This window comes from Labrus mixtus, chromosome 16, assembly GCF_963584025.1.
Source record: "Labrus mixtus chromosome 16, fLabMix1.1, whole genome shotgun sequence".
Lineage (NCBI taxonomy): Eukaryota > Metazoa > Chordata > Actinopteri > Labriformes > Labridae > Labrus > Labrus mixtus.
In genome coordinates this window covers 523,163-539,234 of record NC_083627.1, presented here as the reverse complement: position 1 = coordinate 539,234, position 16,072 = coordinate 523,163, and the positions used below count along the sequence as shown (strand labels likewise).

Genomic DNA, 16,072 nt, shown 5'->3' with positions numbered 1-16,072 from the left:
CACCTGTGACGGTTTCTATTTCACACCCTGGTCCATTAAATCAGTATTAAATACGAAGGCTGTCACTTTTTTGAGACTTCAAACTGAGTCACAAATGTCTGTCTGTGATGGGCTGCATGGTCAGATGCTTGTACAAGGAGAATAATAGAGGACCGAGTATGGCGCTTTGAGGGACTCCGGGGGCTGAGGAGGATGTAACGTAGACGGAGAAATGTCACACATCAACACAGTTCTCCAAAGGAGAAATTCCGATCTACAAGTCTACTCTGTTGAAAGATCTAAAAGTGTTAGAACACCTGAATCAGTGAAATATGAAAGGTCGTTAAAAAAACATTTGAAACCAGGTCGGAACACCTCAGAGATTCAGAGATGCCATTTGTGACTTTTTCTCCAAGACAATTACAGAATTTAAAGCTTTGCAAAGACGAACAGCTAAAAGATAGTCGTCTGCGTGCAAGACTTAAATCACCACCAGACAACAAGTCGTTTCAAATATTCATATTTACTGATTTATCAATAACTCCACCACAAAGGGTGAAGACACATCTGAACACATAACACACAAGCCTTATACACACAACTCATTTTATTACATAAATAGGGAAAGTGCACAGCTTAGAAACATCACTTCAAACTAATTATTTAGTTTTTCTCCTTCATTCAAAAATAAAGATAAACTCAGATCATTTTAAAACATGATTAAAACGACTTCTGAAGTGAACGAACGATGAACACACCAAACATTCGACTTCGTTTCATATATCGTGCAAGAAAAGGTCAAGTTCAAGGAAAGCACGGACGAAAGGTGCTGAGTCAAGATGCTACAAACACACGTTAAGACGACACAAACCTGCATTTACTGTCCTGATCATTTAGTGCAACATCGGACTTTTTCTCCTGATTATACTTCAAGTGATGATTTCCCCCCCTCATCCTGCGCGACCACGTTTCATTCACGGCTGTCAGCATTTAAAGGACGAGTGTGTCTGCGTCTTAGCACACAGACGAGGTTATTTTTCGCTTCACATTATTCCTCTTCACATTACATACTCAGCAAACACAGGAGCATCAGAATCGAATTAAACTCGTATGTACAGAATAAATCCTTCATAGTGACCTGATGACGATTCAATTCGCTCACACACACACACACACACACACACACACATTTAAATTTAAACCTGATCATGTACTTCTTGCCTGTTTTCATGCATTACTTCTCCAGGACGTACATCATGTGTTCATTTCAAGGCTCTATGTGTCCCATAAATTCTTCTCATAAATAAATTGCACTGGATTCAAAGTTAAATAACGTTTTCAAACATTTTTTCATCTCACATGTAGTGGATATTTCAAAGTGCTAAAGACTGGTGTGGTCGTGCACCGAGGATGCGTTCACACCATGGTGCCATCGTTGGCCCTACTCCTGATGTAGCTCGGGGGGGGGTACTCCTCGTCGTCGTCAGATTCCTCGCCTTCAGACCACAATTCAGAGTCCGCCTGGGAGATGTCGGAGATGGAGTCGAGGTCGCCTTCCTCTTTGGAGGCAGCTTCGATCTGGGAGGAGACAAAAATAAATATCAGCAACAACATACCTGTCACCACACCTGGAACACCTCTGCCAGGTGACTAAACTGCCACAGTTACAGCAGGGTGTGGTCGGCCTGCTTACAGAACATTCCCTGCCTTACGGCATAAAAGACAACGACACATGTGGCAGTTTAATGTTCTCTTCTGTTGTGAGCATTTGCATGGAGAATAACGTGTCATTAGTGTGAGCTTCCCTCCATTGTCTTGGTGGAGATTAAATGTAGAATAATAATTAATTTAAATCTACAAACATGCTGGATCCATTTCAAGCTCCAGTTGTTTTCCACATTAACTGTAACATCGATGCCGTGTAGCGCCTTTTGTTTCGATGATTCAGGAAAATACAGGAAATACATCAAAACAAAAACTCAGCAGGTGTAAATACCTTTTTGGCTGGCGGGTAATATTCATCAGGTTTCTGCTCTCTGGGCTCCGTGTCAATAAAGGCGACGTAATGGACCAGAGTGTAGATTCTGGAAGAACACAACACAAGAGCGTTAAGTATTTGTAAAAGATCCCAGGATATTCACATTTGTTTTCACGTTCCTGCAGCAGTCCTGAAGGTCAACTGTGAAAAACATTTCCAAAAAACACAAAAAAAATGTCTGTCTCATGAGTCCGGAGGTTTTCAGAGCGACAGTCGCTTCACAAAGTGAAGTCTTTAACAGCGTTTCAGGATTGTTGTTTTGTTTTCAGGAAACATTTTTTGCACTTGACCCTCAGGGCCACCGTACATTTCTGCGTCAGAGGAAGTTTGTGGACTTTAGAGGATCACCTGTGGTACATCATGGCGAAGAACTGGATCAAAACCGACGTGGCAAATCCGAGAATGAACATGAAGCCAATGGGATCGATTTGTACGTCTTCTCCGGTGTTGTTAAGGTTAAAGTCGACTTTCGGGAGCACAATGAAGATGAAGGCCCCGAACCTCTGGAGGGTAAACGTCGCCACCAGCCACAGGGCGTTCAGGATGAAGAAGGCAAAGTTGATCTGCGTGTAAATGAAAGATGAATTATTAAAGGTGGAATTCACTGGGAATTTAAGTTTGTACAGAGTTTAGCACTCGACACCGACCTTGTTCCTCAGCTCTCGCAGGTCATTGATGATCTGCTTCTGTCTCTCTTTGTCGTCCGCCAGAGGCTCCAGGTACTTCTTCTGAAGCTCCCTCCAGAACCCCTCCTCGTCCTGCACAGAGAGAATGGATTCAATTCAATTCAACCTTTATTTATACTCGAAAGATCATTGAGGGGCAATGACATCAAATAATAATAAACAAATAATTATAAAACAGACATTAAATCAAAAAGAAAAACATGGGACAGATAATACAAGACTCCTAAAATCAGTCTACAAAAGTCTAAAATGTACTAAGATAATTAAACGAGTACAAAACTGCAATAAATAAACACACTTATGTAAAACAGTTACAGAGTTTGGGAGGCTTAAAATCAGGTTTCTAAAATGCCCAAAAGGTAAAAGTTCATTTCCCTCAAGAAGATGCTGCATGTTGTTCGAAGAGTCCAGTGCAGATTAGTCTCTAAATGTTCAAAATGAAGCATCTGTATCGCATCTGTTTTTATGGTAGCCTGAAGCGTTTCTCTTAAATTCTGTTAATCATGCTAACCTAACGAGAAAAACAAACGCACCTTGTCAAGTGAATCTTCCTGCAGTGGCATGTCCCTGGACGCATTCTGTAGTTGTGAGACCCAACCTAGAGACCAAAGCAAAAAAAAAAAACAGGGTATAAGATAACAACACCTTAACAAGTGGGATGGACTTCTGATTTTTTGAAAACTGTTGGGGCTTACATTGGGGAGGACAGGCAGCCCCCATTTGCCTGAAACACAAACAGAAACCACATAAATACCATCTTTTGCCGTGTTATGAAAAAATGTCAATCCATGTTTCACTTTCATAAACCTACATCTGTTCCTCCTCTAGGGTTCCTATGTCACCCACAAAAGTGTTCATAGGCGGAGCTTCATTCAGTGGAGGCTCTGGGATCAGATTCTCCTGGTTGAGGTTGGCGTTGAGCTGCCGGTCTTCATGGCTCTCGCTGGGTTTTTTGCAGCATTTTCCACACGACATGATTCGTTGGAAGAAGCTTTTGGCTATGAGTAAAAAGTAAAAAGATCAGTTCAGTCAGAACAAAAATAATAATGGACCAGTGTTAAACTTTGAGTGGTATGACAATGACAAAGAAGTATTTTAAACTTTTTAAATCTACCTTTCTGGGTTTTTGTTTGTGGCTTTGCGACTTCCGCCGGGGTAGCACCGGGGGCAGGTTTGGACTCCCGTGTGCCCCAGGACACGTTATTCATGTTGACCATAGAGTAGATGGTGAGCAGGAGGTAGGCACTGGGGATGCAGACGATGTAGAGGAAGCCGTGAAACACCAGCTGGATTTCTTGAGGATGCAATACCGCTGTGGTGATGTAAATGATGCCCATAGAAACGACGAAAATGCTGCTCGGCGTCAGGATGGTTTTGTCCCTCACCATTGCACCTGAAGAAAACGTATTTTGGAGATGTAAGAATGAATGCACAATCAACATCCAGAAAAGTAAATTGTGTAAATTTGCACAACTCACCGATAATGGACATCGTAACAACCAACATGAGGAATGCATATATGATACTCATGATTCCTGCAATAGTGATCTGAGTGTCGGACTTGAGTTTGAAGCAAAGAATCAGGTAGATGATGGGAGGTATCACAGCCAGGATCAGGGCCCAACTTCCATCCATATTTAACACAAAGGACAAACTACCTGGAGGCCACAATGGAAGAGACAAACAGACATCAGTACAGCATGTTCCTCCTGTCTTTAATTTCTGCAAGTTTGAATGACACTTGAAAAATGAGCGAGAAAACGACAAGTTGATCTCTACACTGTCTGCAAAGCACAAACCTGCAATCAAAAGGCAGATGGTGGCGGGAGCCAGGATGGCTGATGTGATGTTAAACAGCTGGTAGAACATGAAAGGTTTTGACATTGACGGATTTCTCTTGGAGATGATAGTGCTGGAGCCCAGCAGATCCACCACGTTGGCCATAGTGGACGGTCCCCATCGGCGGCGCTGAAGATGAAAACATACTCATCAGCATATACAATGTTATATTTTTTCGGCTTGCCTTCCAGATCTCTAAACCTTTACCAACTTGTTTGTTACCAAAACCTAGCAAAACTTTGACTGCTTTGGCTATCCGACATGGTCAGAGACTTAGGAAGTTCTCCAAAAAATATTTGGAATATGAAATGGCCTGTTCTGGGAGTTTCCGTGTCCATGTCATGATTTTATTGGTGGAAAAGTTTTGATCAGCTCAATTTCTCACCTGGTTGTAGAGTTCTTTGAAGTCCTCGGGGGCGTTGGTGTAAGCGTCCGACGCGGCGTTGTACTCCACCCTCCATCCTTGCTTCAGCAGCAGCGTGCACAGCCAGCGATCCTCACCTGAATGAAATTAAAGTTGCGATTACCCGAGAGATCCTTAAGAATGAGCGAGCTACCGGCAGGACTGAGCAAGAAGCAGAAGTCTGATCAAACAGCCTCCGTTACCTTGGTCATACTGGATGTAGTGGCTGGCCTCCATGGACTTTGTAGCATATCGCTTCATCACGTTGTCGTCCATCAGCGCCTCAGCTCTGAACAGGCTGAAGCAGCCCGGACTGCACAACACACAGCCAATCACGTGCTCCGCTGTCTTCTGCAGCCAGTGACTGACGGCGTACTCAAACTTCTGGAACCACACAGCGGGACCTGCAAAGGAAATACAAAAGATATGATACATCTCAACCAGGCAACAACGTCTGGCGTGGAAAAAATTAAGCCAATTGGAAAGTGGAAAAAAGTGTTTGTGGTCTCGATAGCTCATTTCTTTATTAAGACACACCATACAAGGGAACATGTTGTAGCTGTTTGAAGGAGGCTTGGAGCCTGCTTCAGCTCCACGTCTTTGCCTTTTTCTGGACTGACTGAAAGTAAGTCGGAGTCAGAATGTCCAAAATGGCGAGTTCCAATTGTTTGGCTTCAAAATGCCTTTTTGGACGTCAACCAAACCAAACAACACATTCAAAACAAAACACTTCATTGTCCCCTTAGAGTCATTTGTCTTGGACTCTTAAGTGCTGCATACATTCAAGTCCAAGACAAATTTCCCCAAGGGGACCAGAAAGTGTCTCGTATTTTAATGTATCGTATAAATGGGTCACTGAGACCACATTTGGTTCAGTCTATGATTATCCCAATACAACGGTTGGTCAGACTTTTCCTGTTTCCCATTAAATAATCTGAAGTATGCAATTTACAAACCTGATCCAGTCGGGTGGATCCTCCCACAGGCCGCCCCGACACGAGGGTACATTTTCAAACGATCGATGAGGTACATCACGGCGGCCGGCTGGAAGTCGGTGTCCCCATCAAGAGCGAGGAGGTAGGTGTTTTGCTTCTCTCTCTGGGGGGAATCAGGCAGATTGTTTTGTTTTACATTCAGTTTTTTTTGACATTCAGAGGACATTCAAGTTCATGTTTGTCTTATCTTACCTTGACCTCCGCTTTCAGCACTGAGTCGTCCTCGCCTTTCTCCCAGCGTTTGTAATATTTGGTCATGAGTTTCCAGCCCAGCAGATAGTAAAGATACATGATCTGAAAAACAAACAATAAATATAAACAAACCAGAATTTATCAAGTCATTCCTACATTAACCTTCATGGAAGAGGTTTATATTTGTACCTGGGACCATCTCTTCTTGTGGCGGATGAGTTCTTTGTCTTTGAAGTGAGCTATGATGTTGTTCCCATTAGGCATGGTGACCACGAGACGACCTCCGTACGGCGTCCGAATGACTTTCTGCTCAGGGATCTGCTGCTTTTTTATGAAGAACTTGTCATCGATACTTGTGAAGATGCTGATGACAGAGAAAAAGAGACATCTTTATTTGTATTATGAACTATGACCTGGACTCAATGCCTAACACTTACTGGCACCGCACCAACAGGCAATCCATAAAAATCAGTCTTACCTGTAAACTTCAGCGAGGACTTCCACGAGGCTCTTAGCGTAGTCGTTGAGATGGCGGCCCCGACTCCCCTCGACTTGTTTGAACGCATCGTCAAAGTAGATGTGAGCTTCGAAAGTGAAATCATCAAACTTCTGCTCCGTCCTCGGTCTGTACTTGTCCAGTCTGCAGTTTTCAAAGAAACACGAGAAGACACTGTGAGGAAATCCACTGTGACACAGGGAACAGGAAGTCCCATACACACCCCATTAAATCCAAAATGCACCTTTGACTTCAGAAATTAACATATTTACAGCCGGGTCTGACTAGTTTAAGGGGTGTTGTAGCTGGAGGCTGCCTGTTTCTAGATTGACCAAAATTTAGCTTTAAGTATCATTTCCAACACAGTGACCGCCACCGCTGGTCATCAAAATGTCCCTTCAGTACCCATTGGCCGACGCCACTGAGGCTACATCTAGGATTTCTACAGCCCATTGCAGTATTTCCTCTTATCCGGGGAAATAACTCACAGAAAGAGAGTGAGAGAAATGGAAAGATGACATAGAGAGCAAATAGGACTCACCTGAATATTGAGATTATGATGTTGGTCATCTCGTCGTAGGTCTCGTGCCACATGGTCGCACAGAGATACAACATTGACGATTCCATTTGCTTATCCCTTGAAATAACAAGATATGCAAAATGTGAGTCAAATGGTTGCATTGCATCAAGAACTTGAGGCTAAGATTAAGAACCATGCTACAATTGCACAGATAAGGGGAGTCGATAACCAGGCTTTGGTGGATTCTTAACTACTCTTTGACATTCACAAACACTTACTGCCTCTTGCGTCTGGTCCGGATGTCGAAGCGGGTGTTGAGCAGAAGTGACTGCTCGATGAAGGCTCCCTCATACAGCCTCCTGATGAACAGGTCTTGGGTCCTCTGGATACGATAGATGCTCAGGTGCCACAGATGGATGGTGGCCAACAACAGACCGAGCCACCAGGACACTGCTGAACCTGAAGGGAGATTCACAAACATATAAGAAGCTGTGAGTATGCTATAGTAAACATGCTTTGACACGATCGCTCCTGCACAGGGGCAGACGGGTTGAGTTGGCCTACATGCAAAACAACTAGTCAGTGTTTTTTTATAGCTAATACCCTGCTTTTCAGTGACAGGAGGTCAAAAGACAAAAATACATGTAGGCATCTAAGTAGAGATAACTTTACGTTTAATTCTTGTGTATCACGTTCACAACTTGTCGGATTGCATTTAAACTTAAACCAGGCCCTTTTTTTCTACCTGTCAGTATGCTGATGTCCCAAAGCCTGGACATATCCGCCAAGCAGAGGGTGTGTGTTACATCCAACACCAGATGTGGAAACACACTGCCGTTCAGGGTTTGGTTTCTTGCGTCCACGACCACATCACAGTAGCTTGTGAAGTTGATACTGGTTCCATTCAGACTGGTTTTGTAGTCCTGATAGTAAACGATAACGGGGATGACGAGTAGAGCCATGACAGCCAGAGAGGCCAGGTACAGAGGCAGGATGAAGCACCGTCGCATGGCGTGCATCTTGCAGGATAGCAGTGAAAACCAGTGGCAGAGCGCAGAGGAGATCAGCTGGACACCGATGATGATGCCTATGATTGTTGTCTCACGCCTGGGGATGAATCTGACCACGTCCCATTCCATTTTGTTTAGGGGGACGTAGGCTCCGAGCACGCAGGCAGTCACGGCGATCCTGAGCAGGCTGGAGAGGATATGCAGGATGTTTCTGCATTTGCTTATATCTCTGCACAGGTTCCGGAGGACTAAAGACTTGCTGTTTTCACCGATCGGTCTCAGGTAGTTTTCCCACCAGTTAAAAGACACCAGGAAAGACCCACCGACTGCCAGACCGACCCAAGTGATCATGTTGATGTCAGTGGGATCCTTCATTATGTAGAGGACGAGGAACAGGATGTAACCAAGCAGGATGAGGATGAACGCGGTGATGGATGGCAACAGGAAGCGATTCCTTTCCTTGGCGGTGCATTGGGTGACCACCTGTAGGATCGCAGGGAGGATGGCGACGCTGTTCAGAATCGTGACATTAGTGACAATGTCCAGATGAGGCATTGCGACGATCGTGAGAATCGCTGCACCTCCAGATGCCATGAACTCCATGAACATAACCTGACAAAGAAGCAGAGGATGGTGAAGATGAGATATCAGATACCTGACAGGCTCAATGCAAAGAGAGACTTTGTGGAGAAATGTTCCTACCAGGGCAAACGTTTCTTTCCTCGGTAGCTTTGATGTTTTGTAGCATGCTTTCCAGAGGCTTTTCATAAACAAAATGACGCTCGACGTGATGAGAGAGCAGCCGATGCACAGTAGAACCACAGGTTTGTGGTCGTCTTGGATGGTTTTTGTGCCTTCATTTGCCAAGGTGATGAGGAGGAGGAAAGAAGCCTGAAAACGTGTGAAAAATGATTCATTACTCAGGAAGGTTAAAGCAGGATACGAGGGCTGTGATCTTCAGACAGTAGATCTGTCTGGATCTGAGAGACTTTCTGCAGAGACTGTCTCCGTCCTCCCATATAAAAGTATAAAAGAATAACAAACCTTGCTACATAGCGCCAATCCAAACACAATTATAGCAATCACAATTAGAGTGATGATCTTCAGCAGTTTGATCATCTTCCATGGCGTCTGTTCATCTTCAATGACCGGGACCTCTCGACAGGTATCCCACGGCCTCCTGCAGAAAGACAGCAAACAAAAGTGTTAAAAGGAAGGTAGGTAGTAAAAATGTAAGTGAGGGAAAAATACAATAAATAAAGACACATTTTAAAGGAGCAGTATGTCACTCTGACCCCTAGTGTTTAAAATGAGTACTGCAGTCTAAATTCTAAACATCATAGAGAGCTGTCTCCCCCCCCCCCCCCCCCCCTCTCTAGAGTCCATGCTCACACAGGTCACCATGTGGTGGACTCTGAAGCTTCAGTGTTTATCCAGCTCTGCATGGGTCTGTAAACCTTTCTGTGTTCTAACCTCTCTCCATTTTTCAAAAGCATCTCCAATATTGATCCTAGTTTGAGCACGTTTCTGCTCGTGGAGCTTATTAGAAACATGCAGAGGCTTTTTAGGTCGGGTACAATCACTTCTATCTGAACCACTTCTGTTGCCCGCTTCCATCGCTGCAACACCTGTTGACCTGATAACTGCTCTCATATCTGACAAACCGAGGGGCGTCCAAAACGGCCGTGTGGGGGCGTGTCTTAAAACCGCCTACCTTCTCTGGTCCAAACAAATCCAGAGCATTCAGGAGCAGAATCTAAAGTTAGAAGGAGGACATACTGGCTGCTGCATTGTTGTCAGAGAAGCCAGCACTTCAACATGTTTCCTTAATGATCAGATAGTAAGATACCTTTATCATCTCACTCTCTACACAGCTCACTGATTGGTCCTTTAAAGTAAAGTAATGATGTAAAAAGAAAAGTGACAATCGATGGTCAAATGGGAAGATAAGAAAAAATGATGTTTTTGAAAAAGAAACCTCAAAGCTTCATAAATAAAATCCTTCACTTGAAATTTAAGTTGATGCTGTAACTAACCCTTCAGCATAACCAGGGTCCAGTTTGTTTTGCAACACCCGACCTGAAGAGTTGTCCTAATTGTTAGAAACATTTAGTCTAGAAATCAAACCATGATTGGTGAGGTTCAGGAGAGAGACTCTGTAAGCTGCATGATCACAGTTTCAGGAACATTCAAAGGCAATGAAGATGTCGGACCCAAAAAACCTAAAAACAACGGCTGGCAGGAAGTCCTGAAAACAAACATCCAACAGCTGCAGACGAGAAAGAGCGATAGAGACGCTGCCTCACCACAAAGCAAGGATTTTAAACCGCAGACGGAGAATTAAGATTCAAGATTCAATTTATCGCTGGGGCGCCGATAGCCCCGTGCAGCCCTGGTTAGAATCCCACCTGTGGCTCCTTTCCCGTATCTCACCTACTCTCTCTCTCTCTCTCTCTCTCTCTCTCTCCCTCTCTCTCTCTCTCTCTCTCCCTGACTCTGTCCACGGTCCTGTCTCTAAAATAAAGGCCCAAAAATAAAACCTTAAGTTTATCGTCACGTCACGAAAACCGTTCTTTTCAAATCAGAGCTACATAAACAAAAAGAGAACAGGTTCATGACAGAGACCAGATATCAGAAATATCAGATTGAGAGAACGTGCGGGGGAGTTAAGTGTCCAAGCACCAGATTAGAGACGCAGCGGAGAGGACAAGAAAGGCAAGGCAAGTTTATTTATATAGCACATTTCACATGTGTCGCACAAGTGCTTCACACAACACAAAAGCATCATGACAGAGGAAAGGAAAGAAACATTAAAATAGAAAATTAAAAAAATCACTGAAATTATTAAATCTGAAAATATGTTCAAATAAAAATAATTCAAATGAAATTAATTGAAATAAATAAAGTAAAAATATAAAGGAGAAAGGAGCTGTCCGTGTTCCACCCACCCAAATATAAAACCTTTATTCAAACTAAAAAAAATTCAGTTTCAATAAGAAACTGAATTTTTGAAGCACATTTTAAAATAGACATTTAGGAAAGCTTTAAGTTGATTAAACAATAATTAGAATTTAGTCACACTTTGGACGATGCAAACCCGCAAAAAAAACGAGACCTAAAAATGAAAGTTTAAAGAGGATCTTTTTTATTAACTAATAAATGTATGAAGTCATGTCTGCTCCAGCTGTGAAGCCTCTGATTTCATTCTAGAAATTTAAATAATGATTTTTAAAATAACTGCAAATACTCTCCGGGATAAAAAATGTGACTTTAAATTCAGATGTTTTAAACTCAGCTCCACATTTAATGGACATCGATAACGTTTCTCTTTAACAGCTTTAAGTTTGATTTTCAATCACTGAAGAATAAAAAATTAAAGCATGCAATGTGAATGTACTTACTTTGGCATGTTCCTGTCCTCCTCCATGGTGATTCGTGCAACAATAACCTCTGAGAGGAAAACTTGGATTTTAAAGTCTCACCTGCATGACTCACACCTGAAAAAATGTCTTCAGGCGAAGGACACGCCCCCACAAGAGTGCGGCTGCTGCTACAGGGAGGCGTGAACGCCGGGGAACGGGGGATGGAGCAAACAGTTTGTTCCACAAGTTTCAGAGAAAGATGGGGCGACTGAGAGCGGTGGGTTTTAAATTATGACATTGACCCTCCCTCAATGCAGAGCTCAGGTACACACAGAGGGGCTGCCAGGCAACCCAGACCAGTAGGGCAACCCAGACCAGTAGGGGGACCCAGACCAGTAGGGGGACCCAGTGGGCTGAAGATCTTTGAACCGAAGCAGTGGCCCAAAATGTGCAAATTTTGCAATGACAGTAGGAAACCCCCCTAATGGGGCCCCATCTGACAGCATTGGTTGGAGGTCCCCCCCTAAATTAACTTTTGCCTATGACCCTAAAAGACTCGTCACTGGGAACACACAGAATAATGTGGTGGGGTTTATTTTTAGGGGGTGTTGAAGGACCGGACGGGATGCAGTTTTTGTGATTTGGGGTGGCGTTCTTGGTTTGGGGTGGCGTTCTTGGTTTGGGGTGGCGTTCTGGGTTTGGGGTGGCGTTCTTGGTTTGGGGTGGCGTTCTGGGTTTGGGGTGGCGTTCTTGGTTTGGGGTGGCGTTCTGGGTTTGGGGTGGCGTTCTTGGTTTGGGGTGGCGTTCTGGGTTTGGGGTGACGTTCTTGGTTTGGGGTGGCGTTCTGGGTTTGGGGTGGCGTTCTTGGTTTGGGGTGGCGTTCTGGGTTTGGGGTGGCGTTCTTGGTTTGGGGTGGCGTTCTGGGTTTGGGGTGGCGTTCTTGGTTTGGGGTGGCGTTCTGGGTTTGGGGTGGCGTTCTTGGTTTGGGGTGGCGTTCTGGGTTTGTTTCAGTTTGCGTATGAAAACACAGGATGATGTTTGAGGGCGTAAGAAACACGTAACACGGGAGATAAATAATTAGCATGTAATTGTCCTAATTATGCTAAACCAGAGCTTTCAGCTGCGGTATTATTAGGTTATATGTAACCAGTGCGCCCAGTCTGGTACACCATTAAAAACCTTCTTTGTTTCATTTAGTCGCTATAAAACGTGTGATTGACGTAGGTACTCACTTTAACTGCATCATCCTCTGGGGAGCTGAGGACATTAAGTCCAAACAATCACATGTTCTGAAAATCCCACCAAAGGGAAGCTTAAGGGTTCATCCTCTGGGGAGCTGGACAGCGTTAGTGTTAGTACGAATTTTCATGAAATTCATTCGTCTTGGTAACTTTGTGAAATGTATTATTTAAGTCTGTCCACCACCTGTTAACACTCCTACTTCTGGGTGTCTGAAGCTGTAATCTTATATGGGTGAAGCACCTAAGTAGTAGCAGATCTATATATGGATAGAAGCCAACTATATGTTGTCAGTAACTGTTTACAAAGAGTCTACATCTGATACGTATACAAAGTCATCTTCATTGTTTATGGTGATGCACCCAAATAGAAAGGAATTTGTGGGTTGCACCTTTTAACAGAATATAAGCAGCACTGTGAACACTGTTACTTAGTCAGCACTTTGTCAGTCAGTGATTTGTAAACATGCTTGTTTGATGAAGTTGTCTGACCTCAGCCGATTAAATGGTGTTATAATCTCCAGTCTGTTTCACGATTTCTTCATTGGATTTATACAACAGAAACAACCCCCACCTAACAGTTAGGGTGTTTTTAAAGCACAATCATAAAACAAAATGGAACTTGTCCTGAAAGTCTCACTCAAGGAAAGAAAGGTGTTTCCCAAAAGAATCCAAGGGTTCATCCTCTGGGGCGCAGAATGGTCTGAATTACATTTTTGCTTCAGTTGAGTCATTTTTCAACCTCCGCTGGTCCCCGCTTGGTCTACAGCGGCTTACTTTTTTGTTTCTGAAGCCCGATTGTGGCGGTCGCCATATTGAAAATGCTCTAACTCTGGATCAATCTAGAAAAAAAGAGATGGAGCCTTTACGGTGGGTCCCTCGACTCGCCCACCTGTAAGTCAAGAGAAGGTAAACCTATATTTCCCACAACGGAGAAATGTGCAGAGTAACAAAGAGAAAGAAGAGACAAGAGAGAGCACACTTGGGGCGAACTCGAGGTTTTTCAAGGTCTCGTTCTCGGAATCGACAGCATTTTTATCTTGGGAAGTGGGACGGAGAGAGAGCGAGATGCAGGAAGAGGCATAGAGACAAACAGAGCAACAACAATGAATAATCCTGCAAAGTTCCTCAAGGCTCCGCCCTAAGCCCCACAAAACTTTTCCCATCAACAATCATCAGAATAGAAGAGGTCATGTTGTCTTGTCTTGGTCTCAGACTGGGCAGACTCCAGATTTTAAATCAAGACCGGTCAATATTTGACATGGCGGTTAACGGGGTTATCTGCAGTCAGCCTCTAGTGGACACTGGAGGAACTGCAGATTTCTTGCACTTCACTTTGGCTCATTTTACAACACCAGAGTTTACTGCTTAAAAACCCGGACCGTCGTTGTTTGCATCTGTTGCACCCTTAAAATGAACCGGTCAGAACCTCGAATCTTCACTTTTAGCAACTTTTATTAAAGAAATGTTTTTCAGCCTACACACACCTCTGTGTCTCCTTCACTGAGCCTCCCTTAAAGGGCCAGGGTCTTAATCTTAAAAGGTAGATAAAACACACTTTACTGTTTATAACTTTGTTTTCTTTTACTGATGATGTTAGAAATATAAATTAACTTAAATACTTCTGGAAATTAAATGAGTTTAACTGGACACACTGATATAAAAAAAATGATTTTTTTTTTTTTTAAGATTTATTTTTGGGCTTTTTGTGCCTTTAATGGAGAGATAGGACAGTGGATAGAGTCAGAAATCAGGGAGAGAGAGAGAGTGGGGAATGACATGCGGGAAAGAAGCTACAGGTGGGATGTGAACCCGGGCTGCCTGTTTGAGACGACAGCCTCCATACACGGGGCGCGCGCACTAACCACTGAGCCACCAGCGCCCCAACAAAATGAAAATATGAAAAAACATTTCAGCGTGTTACACATCATAGAAATAAAAAGATTTTCTTCTCAAACTGTTTGAGTTTACTGTGGGGGGAAAACAACCAGGTAGTATTTTAGAAACACAAAGATTGAATTCCCAGCCCACAAACCGGGTTCTTGTTTAAGGCCGTTTGGTTCAGGGTTGCGTTTATGAAACAGCGTCATATCCCGAGTGGATCTGAAAAAATTTCACAATCAGCGCAGCTCACCAGAGGAACGCCTGAATGAATGGTGTGGGTGTGACCTGCATGAAGAGCTGCCAATAAGATGACTAGATTACCAGGTAAAAAGGAGAGATCGGCGTGTGATGCAGGTGATCTGTGTTTCTGTTTCAGTGTGACGAGAAACTTTAAGTAATTAAAAAGAACAAATCACCAAATGTATTTTAATCTGACATCGAGCATGAACACGTTCATTTTCTTTAAACATGTTGAGGACCAGTAAGGCCCCCTTCCTTTAATGGGGGTAGTCAGCCCCCCCCTCTCCCGCGCTACTGCGCCCACGCTGGGATGCGTTTTTCTTGTTACTTAACTCTGTATTCAAGTCTGACATGAAAAAATAGGACAAACATTAAAACTACAAGAGAGTGCCAGAATCAGATTGATTTATTTTCTAAGAGACAAGAAAACATATTTATATTTTCATTTCATTGTTCAGTGTTCCCCTTTGTTATTTTTTGTATTATATCTTTGCTTTAATACAGTGTATAGCTTCTGTACAGTTTATTTTAATTTACTTAATTTACCCACATCTTCATTCAGCCAGCGGCGCGGACGCATGCGGGTTCAAACATCAGATATGTTCAGGTGACTTCTCGACAGTTGTATAACAAATTAAAAGTATTTATTTCCTCAAACTGTTCCCTGAAGAGACAGGTCTTATAACATTTTACATTAAATCAAACAGGGGGCGGCGATCGCTTAAAGTTAAAAGAGATGTTCATGCTCGATGGTTCAAAGTCGACCTGATCGTCACACCAAACCTCGGTGCAAACTGCAAGATTATAAAAACATGATAAACTAAAGTACAAAGCTCATAACCCCCTCTTATCGCTGTGCTCTCTTCTTTTCTTTGAATTATTTCTCTTCTGTTGTTTTTATCGCACTATATATATAAATTAATCTCTTTTAACTTCTTATTGTGTGTGTGTGTGTGTGTGTGTGTGTGTGTGTGTGTGTGTGTGTGTGCTGGGCTTGGGAAGTGGGACGGAGAGAGAGCGAGATGCAGGAAGAGGCATAGAGACAAACAGAGCAACAACAATGAATAATCCTGCAGAGTTCCTCAAGGCTCTGCCCTAAGCCTCACAAAGTTTTTCCCCATCAACAATCATCAGAATTAAACAGGTCATGTTACATTTAAATCAGAGTTTCAGGTATTCAGGTCAGTTCA

At 43.3% G+C, this 16,072-nt stretch overlaps 1 protein-coding gene across 1 annotated transcript; it reads right to left on the bottom strand.

The window, feature by feature from the left end:
- Positions 1-483: 483 nt before the first annotated feature.
- Positions 484-11,615, bottom strand: LOC132991056 (chitin synthase chs-2-like). Its single transcript, XM_061059633.1, has 22 exons — positions 11,560-11,615; positions 9,203-9,338; positions 8,861-9,049; positions 7,894-8,770; positions 7,427-7,607; positions 7,170-7,265; positions 6,611-6,772; positions 6,322-6,496; positions 6,133-6,234; positions 5,902-6,043; positions 5,149-5,349; positions 4,928-5,043; positions 4,503-4,671; positions 4,182-4,361; positions 3,818-4,096; positions 3,515-3,701; positions 3,399-3,427; positions 3,237-3,301; positions 2,665-2,775; positions 2,366-2,580; positions 1,976-2,063; positions 484-1,557 (listed from the first exon to the last, which is right to left on the bottom strand). The coding sequence occupies exons 1-22, from the start codon at positions 11,583-11,585 to the stop codon at positions 1,396-1,398; spliced, it is 3,888 nt and encodes a 1,295-aa protein (XP_060915616.1). The 5' UTR covers positions 11,586-11,615; the 3' UTR covers positions 484-1,395.
- Between the last annotated feature and the right edge of the window lie 4,457 nt (positions 11,616-16,072).